This window comes from Camarhynchus parvulus, chromosome 4 (genome assembly GCF_901933205.1).
Source record: "Camarhynchus parvulus chromosome 4, STF_HiC, whole genome shotgun sequence".
NCBI classification, from domain to species: domain Eukaryota; kingdom Metazoa; phylum Chordata; class Aves; order Passeriformes; family Thraupidae; genus Camarhynchus; species Camarhynchus parvulus.
In genome coordinates this window covers 27887940-27910016 of record NC_044574.1, presented here as the reverse complement: position 1 = coordinate 27910016, position 22077 = coordinate 27887940, and the positions used below count along the sequence as shown (strand labels likewise).

General features: G+C 36.6%; 1 protein-coding gene across 2 annotated transcripts in view; it reads right to left on the bottom strand.

The window, feature by feature from the left end:
- The window catches only part of CEP135 (centrosomal protein 135), a 35374-nt gene extending 13730 nt beyond the window's left edge, over positions 1-21644 (bottom strand). For both annotated transcript variants that reach the window (XM_030948059.1, XM_030948060.1), the window contains exons 1-18: positions 21559-21644; positions 17052-17656; positions 15779-15943; positions 14552-14742; positions 13872-14039; positions 12352-12493; positions 11852-11936; positions 10783-10911; positions 9415-9630; positions 8785-8850; positions 7661-7811; positions 6509-6702; positions 5872-6015; positions 5221-5364; positions 2842-2919; positions 2529-2680; positions 653-768; positions 428-582 (exon numbers count right to left, since the gene is read on the bottom strand). In XM_030948059.1, coding sequence (XP_030803919.1) covers positions 428-582; positions 653-768; positions 2529-2680; positions 2842-2919; positions 5221-5364; positions 5872-6015; positions 6509-6702; positions 7661-7811; positions 8785-8850; positions 9415-9630; positions 10783-10911; positions 11852-11936; positions 12352-12493; positions 13872-14039; positions 14552-14742; positions 15779-15891 — 2244 coding nt within the window. In that variant the 5' untranslated portion in view covers positions 15892-15943; positions 17052-17656; positions 21559-21644. The remainder of the gene's footprint in view (positions 1-427; positions 583-652; positions 769-2528; positions 2681-2841; positions 2920-5220; positions 5365-5871; positions 6016-6508; positions 6703-7660; positions 7812-8784; positions 8851-9414; positions 9631-10782; positions 10912-11851; positions 11937-12351; positions 12494-13871; positions 14040-14551; positions 14743-15778; positions 15944-17051; positions 17657-21558) is intronic.
- Positions 21645-22077: the final 433 nt, after the last annotated feature.

Sequence of the window (22077 nt, the reverse complement as noted above, 5' to 3'; positions counted from 1 at the left end):
TTATTATGCTGCAACATAAGAGGACACTTCATTAAATAACTTTTAATGTAAACCTTTATTTTAGTTCTTCATCAGTAAGTAATTTTCAAGTTTCTTTTCTTTACTGAGAAAGGACTGTTTTGTCATTGAAACAGATGGAAGTCAGCTATAGATTTTGTCATCTCAGGCTAGTACTTTATATCGTAATAAATACCTCCATGTGCAAAATGCAAACAAATACTTCTTTATTTTCTTGGAGTATTTAGGGAATACAGTAACATTCATAATTAAAGTTCTATTGAGTTGGCAAATGACTCTGCACTGGGTCCAAGCACAGTGTTTATGTGCTCTGCACAGACTTTGTCATCAAGGCAAAACATCTCCCTAAAACATAACTGCTTTAAAAATCCCCAGGGGGAATGCAAAGTAGCACTTTTACTGGACATACCCTGTTCGCTAAGTTGTCATCTAAGCATGCAATTCTTTCTGTTTTTTCATCTACGGTTTCTTGAAGACTGTCCTTTTCTTTGTCCAAAACACTAATGGTACTTCTCAGCACACTGACTGCTTCTTCCTGTGAAGTGCTCCTCTGGTTTAACCTATCTAAAAACAAAAGAGTAAGTGTTTTCTATTTTAAAAGCAGGAAATAAGCACAACAATAGTTATAGATTACCTATTATCTCTTTCAGTTTTATAATTTCATCTTGAGCTGCCAGTAGTTCATCCTTTTTGAGGGACAATCTGTGCTGTAAATCTTCAACAGACTTCTGCTGTTGGTCATTTAAGAGCCTGAAAAATGAGTATACAGTTAAACGAAGCTTGAAGACCCAGAACTTATTCTGGGTCTTCAATTTCTGCTCTTAAGCTGCTTCAAGTGCTGGAACAGTTCCAGCATAACCTCCTGACAGGGCTGTATCACCAACCAGCAGCGCGGGGCTGTGCCATACTAACCATCCTCTCCCTTGAGGAGAGGGAGGACTTAAGGATTGCTGAGGCCAACACCACTTGGACTTCTGCCTCAAGTCCACCTCAACATCAATGCAAAATGGAGTAATCGAACCTTGATGAGGCAACCACCTTAGCCACAAACATTCTTCTCCTCTGGATAATGCTACTTGTATCTTTTGACTCTTGCTTTATAAAGTTTTTTATACAGAGCTCATAGCAGTGATTATCAGCCCCACCACATTTTAAGAAACAACCAAATAGACAGCTACAGTTCTGATCCTGCATTTAAAAAATAAAGTGCCTGAAAGATATTTGAAATCATCTACCTACACAGTTGTTTTTCTTGGAAAGAAATACCAAAGTGACTTAGGGGAAAAAAAACCCACCAAAATTCCAAAGTTACTAAATGGATTACTTATGAAACAGCTAAAGAAAAAATCCCTGTCAAGTGGGATCCCACAAAAGGTAGAGAAGCTTTTCATTCTTAAAACGCCTCACTAATGCAGAATACAGCATGTCTCTTTATAAAGATTGCTTTCATCCCCTTCAAAGTGAAACCTGAGAGGGGAAAAAGAAAGGACAAGGGGGCAAACACAGCATTTCCACCATGCACAAAATAAAATCAAATGCTAAAATAAATGTAGCCCTACTCCTCATCGTCTTCTTTTAGCAATATCAATGCTTTACACTGAAATTATAGGAACCTAATAAGACTTTTTAATATTTATGATTGTCCTCTTTGTGCAATTGGAAGCATTAGATGAACTGCAAGGCCTGCTGCTCAGCTTCAGTTCTTCCCAGTAATCCCCCAGGTGCTGTGCTGTTACAGGGTGCAGTGTGGTACTGCTCAGGTGGGAGATGGGGGATACCACACAGACACTGGTTTTCCTTGTAAAATATCCAAAAAATATCATCTACAGCATCACCCATTCTGTAATGACCTACTACATCAACAGCTCTCATTTCCACCTCTGTTTTCAAATGCTGTTCAATACTGTTTTCACTGTTTTCACTTTCTCTAAGCTTTTTCTTGTTCTATGACATTTAGACACCTGATGGGAGCTCTTTACTAAAGTAAGTTTAAAAAAGTACAGTGATCCTGCAAGTTTAAATAGGCCTTACAAATACATGAGGATACTTGAATCCTCCAGTTCTAAGCAAGCTGGTCAAATCCCCACAGACTGTGTCTATGGATCATAAGATACCAGTTCTCAAAACTGTAGGTCCTACTGCTGCAGTTTGCAAAGGCATCTGTCTTCTTTTTAACAGAGCTTGGGAATCCCTTTAGAAACTTTCAGTTCTCCTACACTCATAAGCAGAAAATATGGTTATTGGAGGAAACAATTCTAGAATGAATTCTAATAAAAATTATCAGTATATTTGGTCATCAAGTAAGTCCAGGAGAAGCTTGCTGTGAAGAGCTACTACAGCACTTTCCTTACTTACACAACTTTTCTTTAACATACAAGCTGTACCAAGTGATTATTAAAATATTTATAATTATAGTCTTTCCCAGGAACTCAACTCTCCTATACAGTCACAGAATAAACAGAATTATTCTAGCGTCTGTAAAAGATCACCACATTTTGTATCAGACTTACTGAAGTGAGCAAATCTCAGCTTTAAATTGAGAAGAATCCTCAGAAGTCTGGGCAAGTTTACTTGACTTCAGATTTAATTCATTTTCCAAATAGTTTATTCTTTCTTTCAGGATAGAGACTGTAGTCCTTAGTTCACACTTTTCAATCTGAAGCTGCAATTTAAAATAAATAACCAAAGGTTAGTATTGCAGAAAGCTACCACAACTTGGCTTTTAAATAAATTTAAGTTGAAAACAGATATTAAAATTAATTTCTGGAACAGTCTATGCTATTTTAGAAATAATAAAAGCTTACTTCCTAAAAAAGCACTTACTCCTTGAATATTATTCTCCAATTCTGAAATATCATGCTGCAGCTTTGATTTTTCATGGTATGCTGCTTCTTGATGCATCTGAGAAATATAAAATTACATGTAAAAAGACAGACATTTTTAGATTTAATTGGAGAAATTTAAGCTTCATGTTTCAGAAAATACTGCTTTACATTCATAGATGAATGATCAAATGCAAAGCTCCCTCTGTAAAACTATAGAACATTAGCTGAAAATACATTACTGTAGTTTAATATAACAACACTGATTTTGGGTTTGATTATTGGTTTAGATTTTTTAAAATAGCATATTTATATTTGGTCCCAACCAAAGTAATAATTGTAAGTTGTAGTAGAGTTTACTGAGCCACATCAGGATGCATGCATGTATAACTTAGTGCCCTAAGACATTTTAAATAAATTTATTCAAATATTCTTAATTACAACATGTAAGGCACACTACAAAGCTAACTGGCCTTTCCCTATATCTATAAAGAAACCTTTAAAGATTATTTATCTTTTCCCTGACTTCTGTGCACAACTGCAGTGAAACAAACTCTCACACTTTCTAGAAATGCCTTGGATTAGTGTGTTTGTAAAGGTATTTCCAAGTGGCACACATATAAAAGATTGGTAGTCACTGATTAGAAGAAAGGATGGAGCTGGAAGCACATCTCTACTGCTGCATGCACATGCTTTAAGCAAAGAGATCAGACTTACTGCCACTGAATTCAGATACACAACAGGTCTTTATTTTTGTGGTAGTAAAATCAAACCATGGATGCATTCATCATACAATCACTACTGACATATGTTGTCCTGGAATAAGTCCATTAAAATGACTTTCAAAAAGTTTTAAAACTATATTAATGACCAATACAAAAGGCAGGGAAACAAATCCCCTGAAATCATAGGCTCTTGACTGCAACCATTAATGCACATTAATATCAGACATCACATGGTCATAGAACCATAGAATCATTTAAGTTGGAAAAGACCTCTAAGACATTAAGTCCAACTATTAACCCAGCACTGCCATATTCAACACTAAACTACATCCCTATGTGCCTTATCCACATGCTTTTTGAACATTTGCAGGGTTGGTGATTCCACCACATTGCTAGGCTGCCTGTCAAGATCATAGCAACAGCAAAATCACTGCATTAATAAACATTTTTTTAAAGGTCAAAAATACTGAAACTTGGATTGAATTTATGTTTCATGGCTCAGTTATGTGCCACTTAAAATATACTCTGTTAAAAAATGCAACAGTAACTAAAGATCAGCAAAAATGAAAAAGCCCATATAATCCCCAATTTGTAGGATAAGAACCATATGTCACTGTGATAGTGTGCTCCACCCCACCCTCTTCTTTTTTTTTGGTAAACACCAGTGGCCCTCCTGATAGCTGCATCCAGCTTAAGGAGGACTGTGGGATGAGAGCTAACAGCACATAGCTAAGGGCTGTAAGTCTTGCATGGCAGCAGCTGAGGGCTAGTTGAGCATGTGGCTACTGAAATACTGCAGGTATGCAAATAGAAGTCAATCATCTTAGAGAACAGAGCATGGCCCACAGCCCATTGAGCTCTCCTGCATGGCAGCAGGCTGCACACCATTCCCTTTGAGCTGGGAAGCTTCTGAAGGATACTTGTTAAAGCAGAGAGAATCCTTATTGCATCTCATGCTCAGCTAATGAGCTGGGCATGAGAGCACTGAAATGTTAGTGATATAAAGGATTGGTTGCTATAATCCTTTAGACAGAAACTATTGACCAAATAAGGATCCAGCCACTCCTCTGAGAAGTCTGGAAGGCAAGAAGACCCTTATGAACCAAAAGACTCAATGAGAACGTCTCCCTGACAGTTTTGTCTGACCTAGGCCTCTATGCAGCAAATACTCAAATGTACCTTACCATCAAACCTTGTTAAACCACCATTGTATCTACCATTGAATTTTTCAAACTCACTACCTTAAGTGAATAAAATACATTGTTGCTTCTCTCTTGTGAGTGAAGTGCATGATTTCTTCAACAACAATGACGCCCAAACATCTTCAAAGTGGTGCATATGCAAGAAGCATTCTGTGGCTGGGCCTCCATATCTAGGTCTCCCACACAAGGTGATGATGACATGTTTGCCCTTAAATGTTCCTCTACCCCTGCTTGGGACTGTGTTTACAGGAAAATTTGGTAATTCATAACAAGAACAGTAACAATATCAATAATAGATATTTTATAATAATATAAATTCATTGAGCTCTCAAGTGAGTTTAAAATCCAAAGTTATTGAAAAGGGGAACTGATAGCCAAACACAAACACAGCATTATTGCATAACCCTTCCCTATATGCCACCTCAATGTAAGCAATGAAGCTATAAAGCTCACCTTTAATTTTTCTCCAAGACTTTCTTTTTCTGTCATTAGTATTCTAAAGTCAGTCAGCGCAATGTCTCTTTCTTCTTCTATGTGACTTTGAGAAACAAAACTGTGTTTTGCTTCTCTTCTCATCCTGTTCAATTCACTCTGAGACTTTAAAAGATTATAGTTTGTTAGCATACATGGACTGCAATATAGTGTACACACTCACAAAATGCTGTAATTACAGAATAGTCTTATTTTTTCCTAGATAACTAAAATATATTCCCTAAATCACTCAGTGGCATGACAATTTACACTATAGTCAAAATAATCATCATTATTTTCTTTTACTGTCCCAAGTATAGCCTAACTTCACTGTTCTCTTATCAGTTAACTACTCCTTTCTTGCTCCCTTGCTGTATCTTTACACAACCTCCTCATGCATTCTACTGATTTTTTCCTGATGTTTATCATTTAAAAATGCCAGTGCAATACCTTTTAATAGCTTTCAAGTTAATAAACTGACCAGAATACATAATTTATTAACAAATAATCAAAATAGGTATGTATTTTATTAGCCATGGTTGTGTTCTACTGGGTTTTTCATTTTAAATAACCAACAGTACAAGAAATGTTAATTGGTTATTTAAATGTTAACTATAAACAATTTCATCTTACCTGCTCATAAAGAACTTTTAATCTGTCTCTTTCTGCAGTCAATAATTTGACATTGGACTGAATTTCTATCATGTGCTTTTCAAATCTGTCTAACACAGACCGCAGCTCATCTCTTTCTCTGGTGATTGATTTAAGCTCTTCGCTCTGAAAAGTAAACAATAAATTTATGTTAAAATTTGCTAATTAAAATGTCTGAAAAATTAATACCAGAAAAGAACTCTTCCTATTAGCAATACATAAAAAATATATTCAAAATAATTTTAATCACAAGAAAAAGCCTGGCACTGGTGGTGTAATCTAAGCATCAAGAATCAGCTGTTAAAAGGAAAAAGCAAAGGATCTAGCCATAAGATTTCAGCCTTTTTCTGATTATTATCTAGTTCTATTTATTTCAATAAACTCATGAGTAATCAGTGTTACGTAAAATGACAGCAATGTCATTTTCTTTCCTTGTCAATGTGACAAGGAAAGAAAAAGGCAAGTTAATTGGAGTTTCTCTCAGTTAATTTTTTGCATCAAGAATGTAATTTAGAGAACTATTGGTCATTTAATGCCACTGAATTTGAAAATATATTTGATGGCTTCTTAATTATTTGTACAGTATTTTTTTCCCTTATCTTGACAGCAAGAACTTTACCTTCTCTGCAGTCCTGCGGCTTGGGCTAGGCCTCAGTTTTACCATTTTCTGAAGATAGTCTAATTCTCGCTTATAGTAGTCTCTGTCATCTTCTAAGGTCTTTACAAATGCATCCAGACGAGATGGGGATTTGTCGCCTAGGGCAATACCAAAGTCCAATCTCATTCTTTCAATTTCTAGGACAAGTTCTCGTTCTGGAAGGAAAAAATAATAAAGAAGAAAGAAAACCAACTCAATAGGGAAGTCATGAATTTCCTCAAAGACACTGGCATTTAGGATGGATTAATTTGCACCAACCATGTAGGCAGCAATCCTGCTGAACAGGATATAAGAGTTCTAAAGGCTAAAGAAGGCTAAACACAAGTGAGTAGCATAAAACCATCAGAGGCCTCACAGCACCTTGAGCTCTATCGACAGAGGGATGTGATTATTCTCCTTTATTTAGCACCCATGAGACTGCACTTAAATTACTGTTTTAAGGCTTGCCCCTTCTGCAACAAGAAAGATGTAGATAAATTAAATCCAAGGCAAGCCCTGCAAGCTGGTCAGGCAGCAGAATGCTTGCTCTATGGAGAATAGCTGAGGGAACTGGGTTTATTCAGCCTGGAGAAGTGCTGGAGAGCCAAGGGCAAACTGACAGTGCAACGAGGGACTTACAGATAATGTGGAGCCAGTTTCTTCACAGGTACATAGTAGGTAAATAAGGAACAGTGGCAATTAATTGCTGCAAGCAATTACAAACAATTGTAATACAGGGACAAATATTTTACTCTGACAACTGAAGAACATTATAGAGATTGTGTGGAATCTTCATCCCTGGAGGTTTTCAAAACCTAGATGGATAAATCTCACAAGAAATGGAGTCTGAAGAGTTTGGGAAATTACTTTGTATGAAACTGCCACAGAATTAGGATAAGGATGTCCTGTGGGATCACATTAAAAAGCTCAACTTTCAGTTCTCACATACAGAATGAAAACATCTTTCTATGACAAGTTTTCACTTCAACTATGACTGGAGACCTACGGTCTTCTTTCAATTTATATGTATCTTAAAGGTCTTTTAGTACTATTAACTGTATGTTAACTAGGTAGGTATTCTATTTCAAAAATTACAGAAAGGTAGTTTCCAAGAATCTACATTTGATTATTTACCTTTTCTTTCTAAATTCTCTGTTTTTTCAGTCAGCCTTTGCTTCTCTTGTTGAAGCTGGTTTAACAACAGCTCAAGACGCCCTTTTTCATCTTTTTTCCCCAAGAGTTCTTCATTCAGTCTCTCATTCTCCTTATGACATGAGCACAACTCCTGAAGCAACAAGTATTATTATAAAAATTAGAGGTCCCAATAGAGACATTTGGGGGGAAAAAAATAACATTTTGATAAACTTTTAATATACAACACTGTTTACTTCTGGTTGACCTGGATGCTTTATGCTTTAAGATTTGTTGCAGGCCATCATTGTATTTGTTTTATTAAGTTTAAGTAAGCATTACTTTTCACATGGTTTGCAAGCAGTAACAAGAAAAGCAAACCAACCAGTAGGATAGTGGGATACAAACATGGAAAAAAAATTAACGACTAAAGCAAGAAATAATTTAAGTGCCTTTGGTAATAGTGTTGGTGTTAAAGTGCATTACAATACAGCATTTCAGTCAATGTAACTCTGAAGCCAATCAAATGCCATTTGACACGCCTTTCCTATAATCTGATGTCCTAAAAATTAAGTATTTTTGTATTTGCAAGTTCCCTAGATAGACTAAAACAAAACACTGTACTCAGCTAATACACAAGTTGCCATATATGCTAGAAAGTGTTTGGTCTTCAAAGAATTGATAATAATGATGTTTTCCGTCTGGGCCCTATGCTTTCTTTCTGAGTGAGCCAAGTATCGGATAATTTTTCACATCCCAATTAAAAGACAAAGCAGCTTCAAAACAATGAAAATCCTCTAGGATGTTATAACTCACTGGTGGCAAAAATGATTATGTCACCAGGAAATTATGACTTCAGATAGCAGATATAAGGAAATGTACAATAAGGACATAGTCAACCATACTGTCTATAGAGATTTCTTTCAATTTATTTTTGCAATAATATGATGTAGCTTCTCTAGCTCTTTCATTTATTCATTAGTAATTTTTACATCAAAGGTTCAGAGTACTAAAGAAGTTCTCTTGCTAATTGTTAAATTGATTTCTTTTATAATAAATGAAACAATTAGGTAGGTGACAGCATGACAAAACAGGTACAAACAAGAACTGAAAATATTTTTACTTACTGATTTAAGCCTTGTAACTGTTTCTTGTAGATCCTGTATTTCACTGACTTTTCTTTCAATTTCTTTCTATCAACCAAAATTAACCTATATGTTAAGAGTTACATATTCAAAATGGCAAAAATCCCTTTGTTACAAAAAAATAAGGAAACAGCTATTTTGGTAAGAAATGAAGTATAGTTAGTTCCTTGTAATTAAGTGGTAAAGCTCCTATGAAGTGAAAGCACAAAAAATTTGTGGTATAAACACCCAGGCTCTTTTGGAGCACCGTGATTAAATGAATCACTGCATGACCCCTCATAGGAAAAAACCCCTCCAAATACATGTACTGCTGTTGCAAATATGCATTACTTAGCAATAGCTTTAAGTACCTCAGCATTTTATTTCACTCTAAGCTAATAAAAGGAAAATTATTGTCCCTTAACTAAAATCATCTCAACTTAATACAGTAAAGAGACAAAATAGTTGTGATTAATACACTTTAAGTGAGAAATTCCATGAAATGTTAAGAAAACTGGAAAAAAACATTTTAATCTTCTTTTCAGAAGCCAAAAAGCCTTTCATTGCAATTAGAAAATATAAAACTAAGTAAAATGCAGCAGATCCTTCACTCTGTGACACGTTAGTGATTACCTTTGCTTCTCCTATTTCCTTATCTGCAGTCTCAAGCACTATTTCTTTGTGTCTTTCCAACTGCTGTGCCAAGTGATCTATTTCATTCAGTTCTTGACACAGTTCTTGATTTTTATTGCTTAAATCCACTACCTCACTAGTCACATTTTGTTTAGTGTCCAAGAGATCTTGAATGTGATTTTCAAGTTCTTTGTTTTTTTTCTGGAGATAATCAACCTGAAAGACATTTTTTATTAAAATATTAATATGCATTATTTTTCATTAAAATATTAATATGCATTCTTAAGTTAGGTAGCAAAAGTTCTTCCCAATCTTCTGAAATACAGTATCTCTATATCCAAAGTAAAAAAGTGGTATCATGCTAAAAATGGCAAGGTTTTCTATTTTTAGAACTTAATGCTTATCAACCTGAAAAAGAAACACAATGCTATGAGCCCTCTCACAGTCATGAATACTGCTATCCAAAGACAACCATGTATTTCTTGTCAAATAAAAGTGGTATATTGGGACCAAGCCTGAGCAAATAGTCTTGATGGTGCAAAACCAGCTTCATGCAGCTCTGGGCTCACTCCCTGTACAATCAATTTGTATTCATCACGATTTACAACTCAGGACCACTGAGCACAGCTGTCCTGCTTCCAAGTCATAACTCATTTCATATTTCTGCAGCACTGAACCTAAGCTAATGAACTCTTCAATGTGCCACTGTACATCATGCACAATCAGTACAGAAAAATCTAACTCGTGTGAGAAAAACCTGAGAATTGATGGTACAGATCCAGAGATGGGCTTTATGCGATTTGTACTCCAGCCCATCTTTAAATTCTCTTTCAGAGACCACTACTAAATGCATGCTAATATGCACAGTAAACACAAACACCTTTATCTTAAGCTTATCCATTCCTCACAAGTTTGTGTTGGAGTGAAAGTGGGGACCATTTGAAATCCATGAGGAAGATTCCCCACTCTCTCATGAGAATATCTACAGTGTCACTCCTTATCATAATTACATATACCAATGTTAAAGCATAAATAGCATGTATGCAATAACTTTCTAACTAAATAAAAGGATTTTCAAACTTGCTGAAAACAGTGTGTCATACAAAAATTTGCTGAATACTTTCAGATTAACATACTATGTACAGATGCGAGTTCATTGAATTCTTTAACAAAACCTTTCTGACAGACTTTTAAAACAGGAAATGAAATTTCTTTAGTCAAGAAACCCTGCCATCAAAAAAAGAAAGGCAAGTTCCATAGATTGATTTTATATCTATAGTGGTTTTTTGAAGAGCTAGAAGTTTTGTGGGTTTTTTTTAGATGGCTATATTTTTAAGTTTGACTAAACAACTGTAATAAATTAATTACCTGTATATTCAAGTGGGAAATAAGCTTCTCATTACTTTTAGTTCTCGATTCCAGAGAGAGAACCTCATGAGAACGCCCACCATCCAATGCCAGCATCAAGCGCTCGATTTCTTTGTCTCTTATCTCCACCTTTGAGGGAGAAAACAAAAGCTCCAGTATCCTTATACACCATTAATAGACCCTTCATTTAAATAAGCACACACATAACATTTGGTAAAAGGTACACAACTAAAAATGCAATTTCTATCTTGTATTTTTTGTTGTTTTTTAGATTTTTGGTTCTTCTGAAAAAATTGCATCTTTGAAAGAGAAATAAATTAATCAAACACAGTTTGTAAGGAGAAACTGAAACAGTTCCTGCAAGATTATATTCTTGAAGAAAACCAAACAATTTTAATTTGAAGTGAAGTTAACAAATGCTACAACTTAACTCAGACTACCGCCTAAAGTTAGGGAAAAAACTTCTAAGTAAGCTAATTCAGTGACTATTCCAGTCACTGCAAAAAACGAAATATTGGAAGAGGAAAGAAAAAAGAAAGACAACAGCATCCACCAATCCCTAAATTTTGAAAGATGTAACCTATGAACATTTGACGTAATTCCATTACTTAAAGATTGTACATATCTTATCAATTCACTCTCATTAAAACCTTATAAAATCTGTTGTTCATAAAAATTTAAGAAATATAACCAGTCCAAGCAGTGAAAAAATTATCGTAAGATATATATAGATCAAATTGCTATTTTGGACAAGTTAACACGCACTAAAAAATGCAGACAAATTCTACTTCTGATCATCAAGTTTAGATTATTTAATGTAAATTCAAAAGCCAAAATTTATCAGCAAAACCACTGGGCAAGTATTTTGTCATTGCTGCTGTCTCCAAAGGCAGAGGAGGGAAACTACTCGACATAGGCAAGTTCAAATAATTATATTTTACAAGCCCTACAATGCCTTTCCAAGGAGGTTTTTAAGACACCAAGGCCATTACCATGGCTATGACACCCAAAGAATAATAATATTAACATTAATAATAAAACAATAATACCACTACTACTGATGATATACCTGTTTGCTATAATTTTTCATTCCACTTTCAGATGTCTCCAGTTTTTCCTGTAGCTCTGTTACTTCTGACTGCAGTTCTTGAATTCTGAAATGTAGCACTGCATTTTTTATGTGAATTCATGAAAGAACTCTATGCACACAATTCAATACCAGCATTTTCTCACTGCTCCGGAACCCAAATATTTCACAGAGAAATAGTTTGGCTCATGCAAAATATTAATGCAGAAGCTGTTCTTTGAGATATTGTAGCAGGTTGACTGTAACTGACTGCCAGTCCCCCACACAGATACTCTCTTACTTCCTTTCCTCAACAGGATGGGAAAGAAAAGAAGAAAAAGCTCAAGGGTCAAGATAAAGACAGGGAGACCATCTACCAACTATTGCCATCAGTGACAGACTCAAGTGGGGGAAGATTAATTTAACTTATCAATCAAAAGGAGTAGGACAGTTAGAATCAAAGACACTCCTACACTCCAAAGCTAAAAAGCTCTCTGGCTCACCGATTATCAGCCACCTGGAGCAGGTCTGCAACGTAAGGGTCCTCTGGCTGAGGCACTGGGTAGGCACTGACACCTGATGGGGGCACAAGCTGCTCTATCTGCATGCGCTGCCGCCTGAAGGGAATGCTCTTCCTCCTGCCACCTGAAAGCCCAAACCAGAGACACTTTACTTGGAGTTAAAGCAAGGGAGTCGTCTTCTTTAATACAAAATTAATTCTCCTACTTATCCCGCTGCTTCTAAATGCACGTTTCACCATTATAATCCTTCTGCAATAAGCTGATAAAATTCACATCTTCTAGACAATACCATTCTTGCAGGTTAGTACCAGTTTTGCCAAAGTTCACTATTATAATAAGGAAACACACAAAGCTTTTATAAGTAATCTTCCCCACTGTTTAAGATCCCAAATACTCTATAGTTCAAACTTGTTGAAGCTGTTAGTGATTCAGCTTACTAAAACAGCTAAATCAAAACATCACAAAAGGCATTTGGTTTTCATATTTAAGAACAATTTTATGACTGAACTAACTTTTGCATTATTTAGTAATATTTTTATTCCTTCTACTCTGTGTTCATTTCAGTGAATATCATATCCTACTGCTTATCAAGCAGAGTATACTCTTAGCTTGAATGATAACATATTTAGAAAAAAGCAAAACACAGTATTTTTTCCAGAAAGAACATTTCCTCTTCATCATATGCTTAAATAAGAACATGCAATATTGGATGATGTAGTATAGAAAAATCCTAGAAGACTGGTGACCAAGGGGCAAGTATGCAGAAGGACAGACAAAAGCCTAACATGTAATCTTTGAAAGAAAGGACATGATGTGCAAAAAGGTATGCAAAAATAAAGAGGAAATTTAATTTTTCCTAGCTATTGATTTTTCCCAAATGCCAAAAATGCATATATAATTCAATGACTTGGAAAAAAAAAGACAGTCTCAAAATTTCACCAAATAATCTATATTCCTAAGCTTCAAAAAAATTAAGAAAAAGGAAACCCTGGAGAAAGACATTAACCTGAAAGTTACATCTAGAACATTTTAAGCTATCAAAAGACCCTTTAAATATTTTAAGTTTATAGAGGTTTGGAATACTTGTAGACATATTTTCCATCTTGCTATGTTTAGATCTTGGTTCCAAAAATCTGAATTTGTCACTTACACATCAATTATCTGTCAAAAATATGCAAGTGACAAACAATATGCCTCTTAATTAGGTGTAGCAAGAAAAGAAATAGCTGTTGATTTACAGTGCTTTCTAGTCACATTTTTACTTAGAAGTCTCCAGTTGAATCTAAGTTTGTATTCAAATCTGTCCCTAACACAAGTGATGACCTAATGAAACTTCAGACAGAGAAATGACAGAATTCAGAGCCCAGAGTTTCAAAGGGTGATGTTACTCTACTGGATATTTTACTACAGTAACTTCTGTTATGAGAGGAAAAGATATTATGTTCTGAAGATCCAAAAAACCCCAGAAAAAAGTTGAAATATCTGTGATTATTTACACGCACCAGGTGTTTGCACCACTGCTTGCAGATTCTTCTCCTGAAGCTGCTGAATTTTTTCAGTCTTGGCTTTGGTCTCTTTTTCCAGCACTTTAATTTTATGCATATACTGGTTATTCAAAAATTTCAAGTCAGTTGTTTCATGTTCAACCCTCCTTAAGCAAGCTTTCAAATCTTCAAGGGAGAGAAAAGCAGTATTATCTCTCTTATTAACTATTATTTTTCCTAGTAGCACCAAAATAAGCATAAAGAAAATCCAATATTCTTTTTCTTTAGTATAAAATTATCAAATACACATACATATATGCATACTTTTACAAACAAACACACAAAAATATATATTTATACACGTTTTACAAATAAACACCCACTGTGGAACAAAGGCCCACTTAACAGCAGTATTTAATTTTCAATTAAAAAACACGATTTCAAGGTACAAAAGTATACATTACGACTTCTAACATTCCCATATTTTACTGAAACAAAAATTTGCAGAACTTCCAAAGTTTTTTGACTGCAAAAGAAATGTCTGAGCATGAACCTTAATTCATTAAAGGCACCAAACTCCATGACCACTCACACTCACTTAAAAGCACAGATAAAAGAATCTGCAGATGAAGGATTTAGCCACAATTTTTTTTTTGCATGGAAGGATTAACGTAATAAAATCTTCATTTGTATATTACCTTTAACATGACGATCAGACTTCTCTTTCAGTTTTAATATTTCTAAATGTAGATCATTATTTTCCCTGGTAAGTCTAGCATTCTCTGTTTTATAAGGTTCCAAAATAGTATCATAATTGCTGCACTCTTTCTCAGTTTTTCCAGAAGAAAACTTTGCTTTGCGCAAGCTCTCAGTTGTATGAACTAAGTCACTAGGATAGAGGAGCATCAGATGTGTTAGCAATGCTACCAGCCTTCACACTGCAGATGCAAATGTTTATTATGGCCTGAGAAACAAAACCCTTTCCCCAAGAGGGGGAACAAATGAGTTCAAACAAAGGCAACAAAACATTCATGTCCTGTAAGAAAAACTGAAAGATAGGAACCATCTGTTTAAAAAAACCAGTAAATAGGAAAGAACAGGACAAAAACAAAAAAAGAAAACAAAATAGTTACAAAGTATATCAGGAGTTTACATCTGATAAGTATCAAAGCTAGTGATGGAGAGAGTAAATCTACCTGGCAGATGCATGAATGAGACTTAATGTTGAAGACAGATGACTCCATATTTGCCTACCTATGTTCTTCCATCTGTATTACATACTAGAGAGCAAGAGAACCAGAAAAGCTACATTTCTGTGTTTGGTCAAATGTAACTGGATTACTATGGAAATTACTGTGTTCTTAATAATGTCATAGCCAAAAATTAGCAGATCTAATAAGAAGGAAATCTGAAAATTTTTGCCTTTTTTTCTGTTATGTGTCTTGTAAAAAGGGCAGAGACAACAAATTTAAAATTCTCTAAATGAGGTCATAATAAATGGAGATGTGAATGTTTTATTTTAAGTCACAGGACAGGCAATAGGGATTATTTTTTATACAACCAGTTAGGAGATGTAGGAATCTATAAAGTTAGAGGGTTTCAGGTTTGTGAGAAAACAGACAAGGAGAGTGTGTCCTTTTAAGCAAATAGCAACAATTCTTGGCTCTCTTATTAGGTTAGAAAAGTTGAATTTTCCTATGCCATAGATCCTTAGAAGCAATTCTACTGAATTAAATTAAATCTTAAGATGTTCCCATAATTTAAGCAAACCCATTTGACTTCATCAGACACTGGAACTTAATGTTAGCTCTAAAAAAACACTGCTAGAAAACAATCCTCATATTAAACCTTCTTTCTTACATGTCAAAAATCAAACAATACCTGCTATATGATTACTATTGTTTAAAATAATCGCCTCTGAATACCTGAAAAGCTTTTCCACCAAAGGTAAGCTGTCCACTCCCAGGGGGTGCCGATAGCCCAGCTGATTCAGACGTTTCCTGAGATTAACAAACCTTCGCTCTGCATTTGCACTCATTGTAAACACACCTCCAAAGCTGCTCTTGTCACAGTCAACAAAAACAGGACACCTGCAAAAGATTGTTGGTTACAGCATCTGTCCTTTAGAGAAGGAAAAATATAGGAAAACAGTAATGCAAAAAACTTTTTTATTCTGTAAGAAATACAGTGCATAAGCATGGCCTTAAAATTTAAGTAACTCAGAAGAGGATCACTGCAACTGAAAAGTTTTAAACATATTTAGATATTCCTTTAAAAATAAGTATTTGCTTTGACAGTTAGTTTTCTCATTATATTCTGATTTTTGGTCATCACTGTATCTTACACAATACAAATTGACAGACTACTCTGAAAAACTCAGACATTTTTCTTTCGTATATAAATCTTACTTCCAAAGTTTACAAGCCAGTACTTAATATATCTTATGCCAACCATTTCTAAAATTGCATAAAATATGTAAAATGTTAAAGACAGATTAACTTTCAACATCTACATTCTATGACAGAAAATAGGAATGATAAAAAATACTGGTGTACTGTAGTCATACTTGCATCATTTTCTGGAAAATACAGTTTAAGGATCAGAGAGCTGGGATTTTCTCAATTGACTGATTAGTTATCTTTTTATTACTAAGCAAATCTAAAGGGGTCTGAATCAGCATTACTGTGTCTGAATCCAAATGATAATTTTGATTTTCCCAAGTACATCTGAGGGAAGAAGAATTTTTACATCATTATGTCCTTCTGAATTTAGACATAGAATGAGAAGACAAATCAAGTACTAAGGCTTATGTTTCTTAATCTGTAAAAACATCTGTTCAATAGTTAGAAATATTTTTGAAAAGTAGTTATTTCTTTAAAACATCTTCCCTCGCATTACTTCAGAAGTTTCAGTATTAACCTATTGGCTGCAAAGACCTGAGCAGCCAAACTACCAATTCAAGGTGGTGGTGTTTGCGTCTCATATAAAAGGAACAGAATACAGAGATCGCCCAAACTATCATCACAATCCTCCAGATTTTAAAAATATATTTAATAAATACATGAAGATATTTGAAAATAAAATTAATTACTACTAATAAAGTGAGGAAAACGTGCATGTTTCTCTCATTTCTAATGCTGGAAATTTAAGATTTCATCTCATTTTATTAAAACACTACAAAGAAGTCTAGCAACAGACCTGTGGTTGCCGGGTACTGCTCTGTAGACGAGAATCACCAGTCTCACAAGCACGGCATCTGCTCTGGGTACTACTACAAATACTTGCTTGAAGAGGTTTGGGTTGTTGGGACATTAACTAAGCAATGGCATTGGCATTGCCAACAAACCCTCACATACTGTGCTGGGGTGGCTGAAGGAGGCGGCGGTGCACTCTGGTTCCACAAGTGCACCCAGTGGAAGTCAATGTCCTGATGCGTAGGAAATGCTCTTCATACTCCTCTGACAGCCAAAGACTAAAGTAACAAGTTCTTGGTATTTCTACATTAAAGTTGAAGATTCTGCGTTGAATTTAGGAGAAGTGTGATTGTGTTACAGTCTCTAGACTGAGACTCAGGAATACATTTTATATTACTACAGAATAAAACTGGTAACTCCTGAGCCCATCTTCTCCTTAAGAAGATTTGTATCAGTTAAAAAGATTAAATCACCTCAAAATAGTTCATCAGATTTGTTTAAAAGCTTGTGTTTTAGAAAGAGCAAAGATTTTTTACTAATTGAATTGAGAAAGATTTTTCAGAAGAAATATCATTAACAAATCCGTGTCAGAGCTTGTTCAGGAAGTAACTGCAAAGAAAAATAAATGGACATATGTTAGCACTTTAGTTACTGTGGCTAGCAAGTACATACATAATCACACTAAATCCCTGCATGGGCATTTAAGATATAGTAACCTAAACATAATCCAATATTGGGAAGTACTGACAAATTGCTGGTTGAATCACTCTCCTTCCTAAAAACTGAAATTTTAAATTTAACTCATTATTACTACTGGAATCAATCCAGAAAGGGTATTATCTTATATTCCCTAGAGCCACGTCTGATCCCCAATAAGACCAGGAAATTAATAGCTGTAGTATAGGTCCAAGAGGTATCCTGGAATGAATACAAGAATTGGGGTTGTTATTTCAGAGAGCTTAACATAGATATTAAAGTCTTCAAAGACAATAATTGTCATACACCCTTTGCTGGAAAGAAATTATTTGTCAGTAATTCCAGACCTCTGCCATTACAGACTACCATGATTTAAATCTTACACCTTAAACTTAGAATCTTACACCTTAAACTTATCACTAGTCTTACCATGACATGAAAAAGTATCTAGTAACTTCTACACGAGGAAAATTTTGTTTTTCTGGAAATATAAAACCAATTCATGAAATGCACTGATTCAGTTGAATCAAAGACCTGTCTGACACAATGCCCTGTGTCTCTTGACAGTTGCCACAGCAAGAGCACAAACACCTAAAAAACATGAGTCAAATCTTGCTCCTACATACATTTTTTTCATATAAGCCTATAATGGAGGGCCTTGAAGGGCTTCAAGTTGGACTGAAATAATTATAATAGTACCTGATAGACCTTTCTCTGAGCAGCCAGAGATACTTGGCTGTAGCCTTCACTATTCATATTGATTTCTAACTTACCATTTGCCTTTTTCATCACTGTAAAGCATCGATTAGATGCATTCACTGTGACACATCTCACTGAGTGGTTGCTACCACTTTAGAGACCACAGCATGTATCACTCTGCCTTTACTAACACTGCTCCTTAACTCTGGCATCATTACTCAGTCCAGTGAAATCCTTCTGACACCCTTGGACTGCACTTAGCATGTCCACATAATGAGCAAATTTTGTCCCCTGCTGTTTAACCTACTCTTTCACATTACTGATCAGTGTTTGTCACGGCTTAACCCCAGCTTGCAACCCGGCAGCACACAGCTGGCTTGCTTACTCCCCCCACTTTCACAGGGGTGGAGAGGGGAATCAGGGGAAAAGTGGGCAAAACTTGTGGATTGCCATAGGAACAGTTTAATACTTGAAACAAGTAATATAATAATAATAATAATGATAACAATAACAATAACAATAAGAAGAAGAAGAAGAAGAAGAAGAAGAAGAAGAAAGAGAGATTGATAAAACCAAGAGATGCACAATACAATTGCTCACCACGTGCTGACTGATGCCCAGCGTGTCCCGGAACCACACTCAGCCCCAATCTGGGTAACTCCCCAGTTTATTTTTTTAAGGTTTGGAATACCCCTTTGGCCAGCTCAGATCACCTGTACTGGCTATGTTCCCTCACAGCTTTCCATGCAGCTCCTCACTGGCACTGAGAAGTCCTCTGCTGGGAGCAAGCACTACTTAGCAACAACCACAACACCAGAGTGTTATCAACATTATTCTTATGCTGAATCCAAAACACAACATTGCACCAGCTACTAGGAAGGAAACTAACTTTATCCCAGCAGAAACCAGGGAACTTGGTCTTTGTTTGCTCTAAAGCATAGATTAAATGCACTCACAGTGACACATCTTTCTGAGAAGTTACTGCCATTCTAGAGACCACAGCATGTATTGTATCACTTTGCCTTTATTAACACTATTCTCCAATTCCCACTTTATTACTCAGTCCAGTGAAACTCTTCTGCAATCTTTGAAATTGTACTGAACGTGTCTATATAAGGAACAAATTTTGTCCCTTGCTGTTTAACCCATTATTTCAGATCAGTCTTAAGCAGCAGACAATCTGCACATTCACTGCAATATAGTACTTTCCACTCTCTTTTAACCACCAGCTTCTTTTCTCCATTTCTGACAGACGCCTGCTTTCTTAAAAACATTTGGTAAACAACCTTCTAAAGAAGCTTTTTTGTAAATCCAAGTTTTCTACATTATTTGCACTCAGTCAATTCAATCCAGAATATACTTTTCTTTAAAGAAGCTTAATGGCCTTGTGAATCACAACCCAGTCCTGGATGAAAGGTATGTCACACCTACTAGGTGTCTGTAAATTTGCAGAGTACTGGAAAACACTCTTAACAGCTTTGGTATTTCCCATGAGACAGGCTACATTAGCTCCATAAATAGTTCACATAATTTATCATCTAAATATTTCTTGCAATTTAGTGCTGCTGTGAAGAAAATCACATTTCCATTTTTGATGAAAAATAGAAAAGAGAAAATTGAACAGTACTTTTATTAAGCCATTTCTTAAACAGGAAATGTTTAAGAAATTACATCTCTAGTACTTTAAATCAGCCATTTGCTAAAGAGGATTTATTAATATGTTTAAATGATTACATCTCAGTTGCTTGCTGAAGAGTATTCAGAGCCAATTAGCCTAATTTTTTGTTCCCCCTTTGCTCATGAAGGCTCCTGAAAGTGACAACATTCACATGCTTCATTTTATGACATGCCTGGATGGCTGTGAGCAGTCTTTTGAAGATATAAATATTTATGTAATAAATATATGTAGCACCTAGAACTGTTCCCTACTGTTCTAAGTCACCAATGTCTAAAATTGAACCTTCATGTGAAAGATGGGCAATAGCAGAACCCTATGTCCAGCTGCTCTAGGGGCTAAGTAGAGAATCAACTGGCATAAAATTGTGTGAAAGAAACAACGTTTATAGGCATTAGATTAGCAGATTGAAGTCCTCCTATTCAGAGAACAACGCAGCAAAATTGATGGTGAGCACAGGTTCAGAACTGTTGCAGATGCAGTATTTGTGTTATCAATCAGAAAATGTAATAATAAAAAAGCAGAGCAAAGGTGGATCTTGGCCATGTAAGAAATAATGCAGTCATTGAGCCATGTGGACAACAAAACTACAGTTGAACGCAAAGAAATTGCTAACAGTTGAATACAAAGAAATTACTATGGACAAATGTATATGCTATGAAACTTTTTTTTTTAAACTGAGTCTGTAACATTAACATCAAAGACAATCGTGAAATGCGGTTTCAGTCTCAGTTTTGGGAAATACCAAAATGCATTTTTCATTCAACAGAACTTACATGTTAAAGGGCTTTTTTCCTTTTTGTTCCTTTTACATCATCTTTGGTCCCTTTTATATCATTACCGTTTGCCCAGCTACCAAAGGCACTCAGTGGACCTGCTATTTGACTACTGCGGCGACTCAGGGCTGTGCCGTGACACGCAGCGGCTGCAGCATCATGCTGAAGATACACCCAAGAGCCAGCACTAGCTTTAGGAAGTCTGCTTCCAAGGGGATTCGCTGGGAACTCACTTCTGACTAAGACATTCATACAACACGCTTGCTGGGAAGTCTCAGCACCTTGCCAAAGGAAAGACACCACTTGTTCCGAAGAAAGATTTTTTTGCTAAAGCGTAATGGAATGCCCGAATGGTTAGGGTTGGAAGGCAGCTCTGGAGATCATGCGGCCAGGCAGGCTCACCCGGAGCAGGTGACAGGAACGCGTCCAGGTGGGTTTAGAATGTCTCCAGAGAGGAAGACCCCACGTCCTCCCTGGGCAGGCTGTCACCACACCCTGCACGTTCCCACTACAGCACAAGAAAACTCTTTCGATTATGAGCGTGCCATCACCCGTCTCCCTAAACTGCAAGCTTTGCAGACCTTCCAGCAATCCCGATCCGTACCTACAGAGGGGCGGTCGGTCGCTTTGCCAACAGGTTTACGCCACTTTTCCCCCACACTTACCACTAAAAGCAGGCTCCGGCAAGCGGGGCCGCCGCGGAGCGGCCGCGGTGTCCCAGCGCCTGAAATCCTTTGAAAATGGCGCGCGGAGCAGCGGCCGCTTCCGGCCCGTCACCGCAGCAACGGGGGGACGCGCCCGCCCGGCCCGGCCCTTCCCGTCCCGCCCCTTCCCGGCCCGGCAGCCCGCGCGCGGCGGGCGGAACGCTTCCTGCCGCCCGGGCCGCCGCTGTGCCCCGGGACATCCGGGACAAGCGGCTTCACCCGTGCCCACAGCCCGGCCCCGAGAGCCTGCGGGAAGGACGGAGAGGGACGGGTTCCACGAGCATGTAGTGACAGGAGAAGGGGCCAAGGATTCCGACTGAAAGGGAAGTAGGTTCGGATTGGGTAGCAGGAGGAAGCTGTTTACTGTAACGGCGGTAAGACGCTGAATAGGTTGCCCGGAGAAGCTGTGGAATCCCCACTCCTGGAAGTGTTCAAGGCCAGGCTGAATGAGCTTTTCAGCAGCCTCCTGTACTGAGAGGT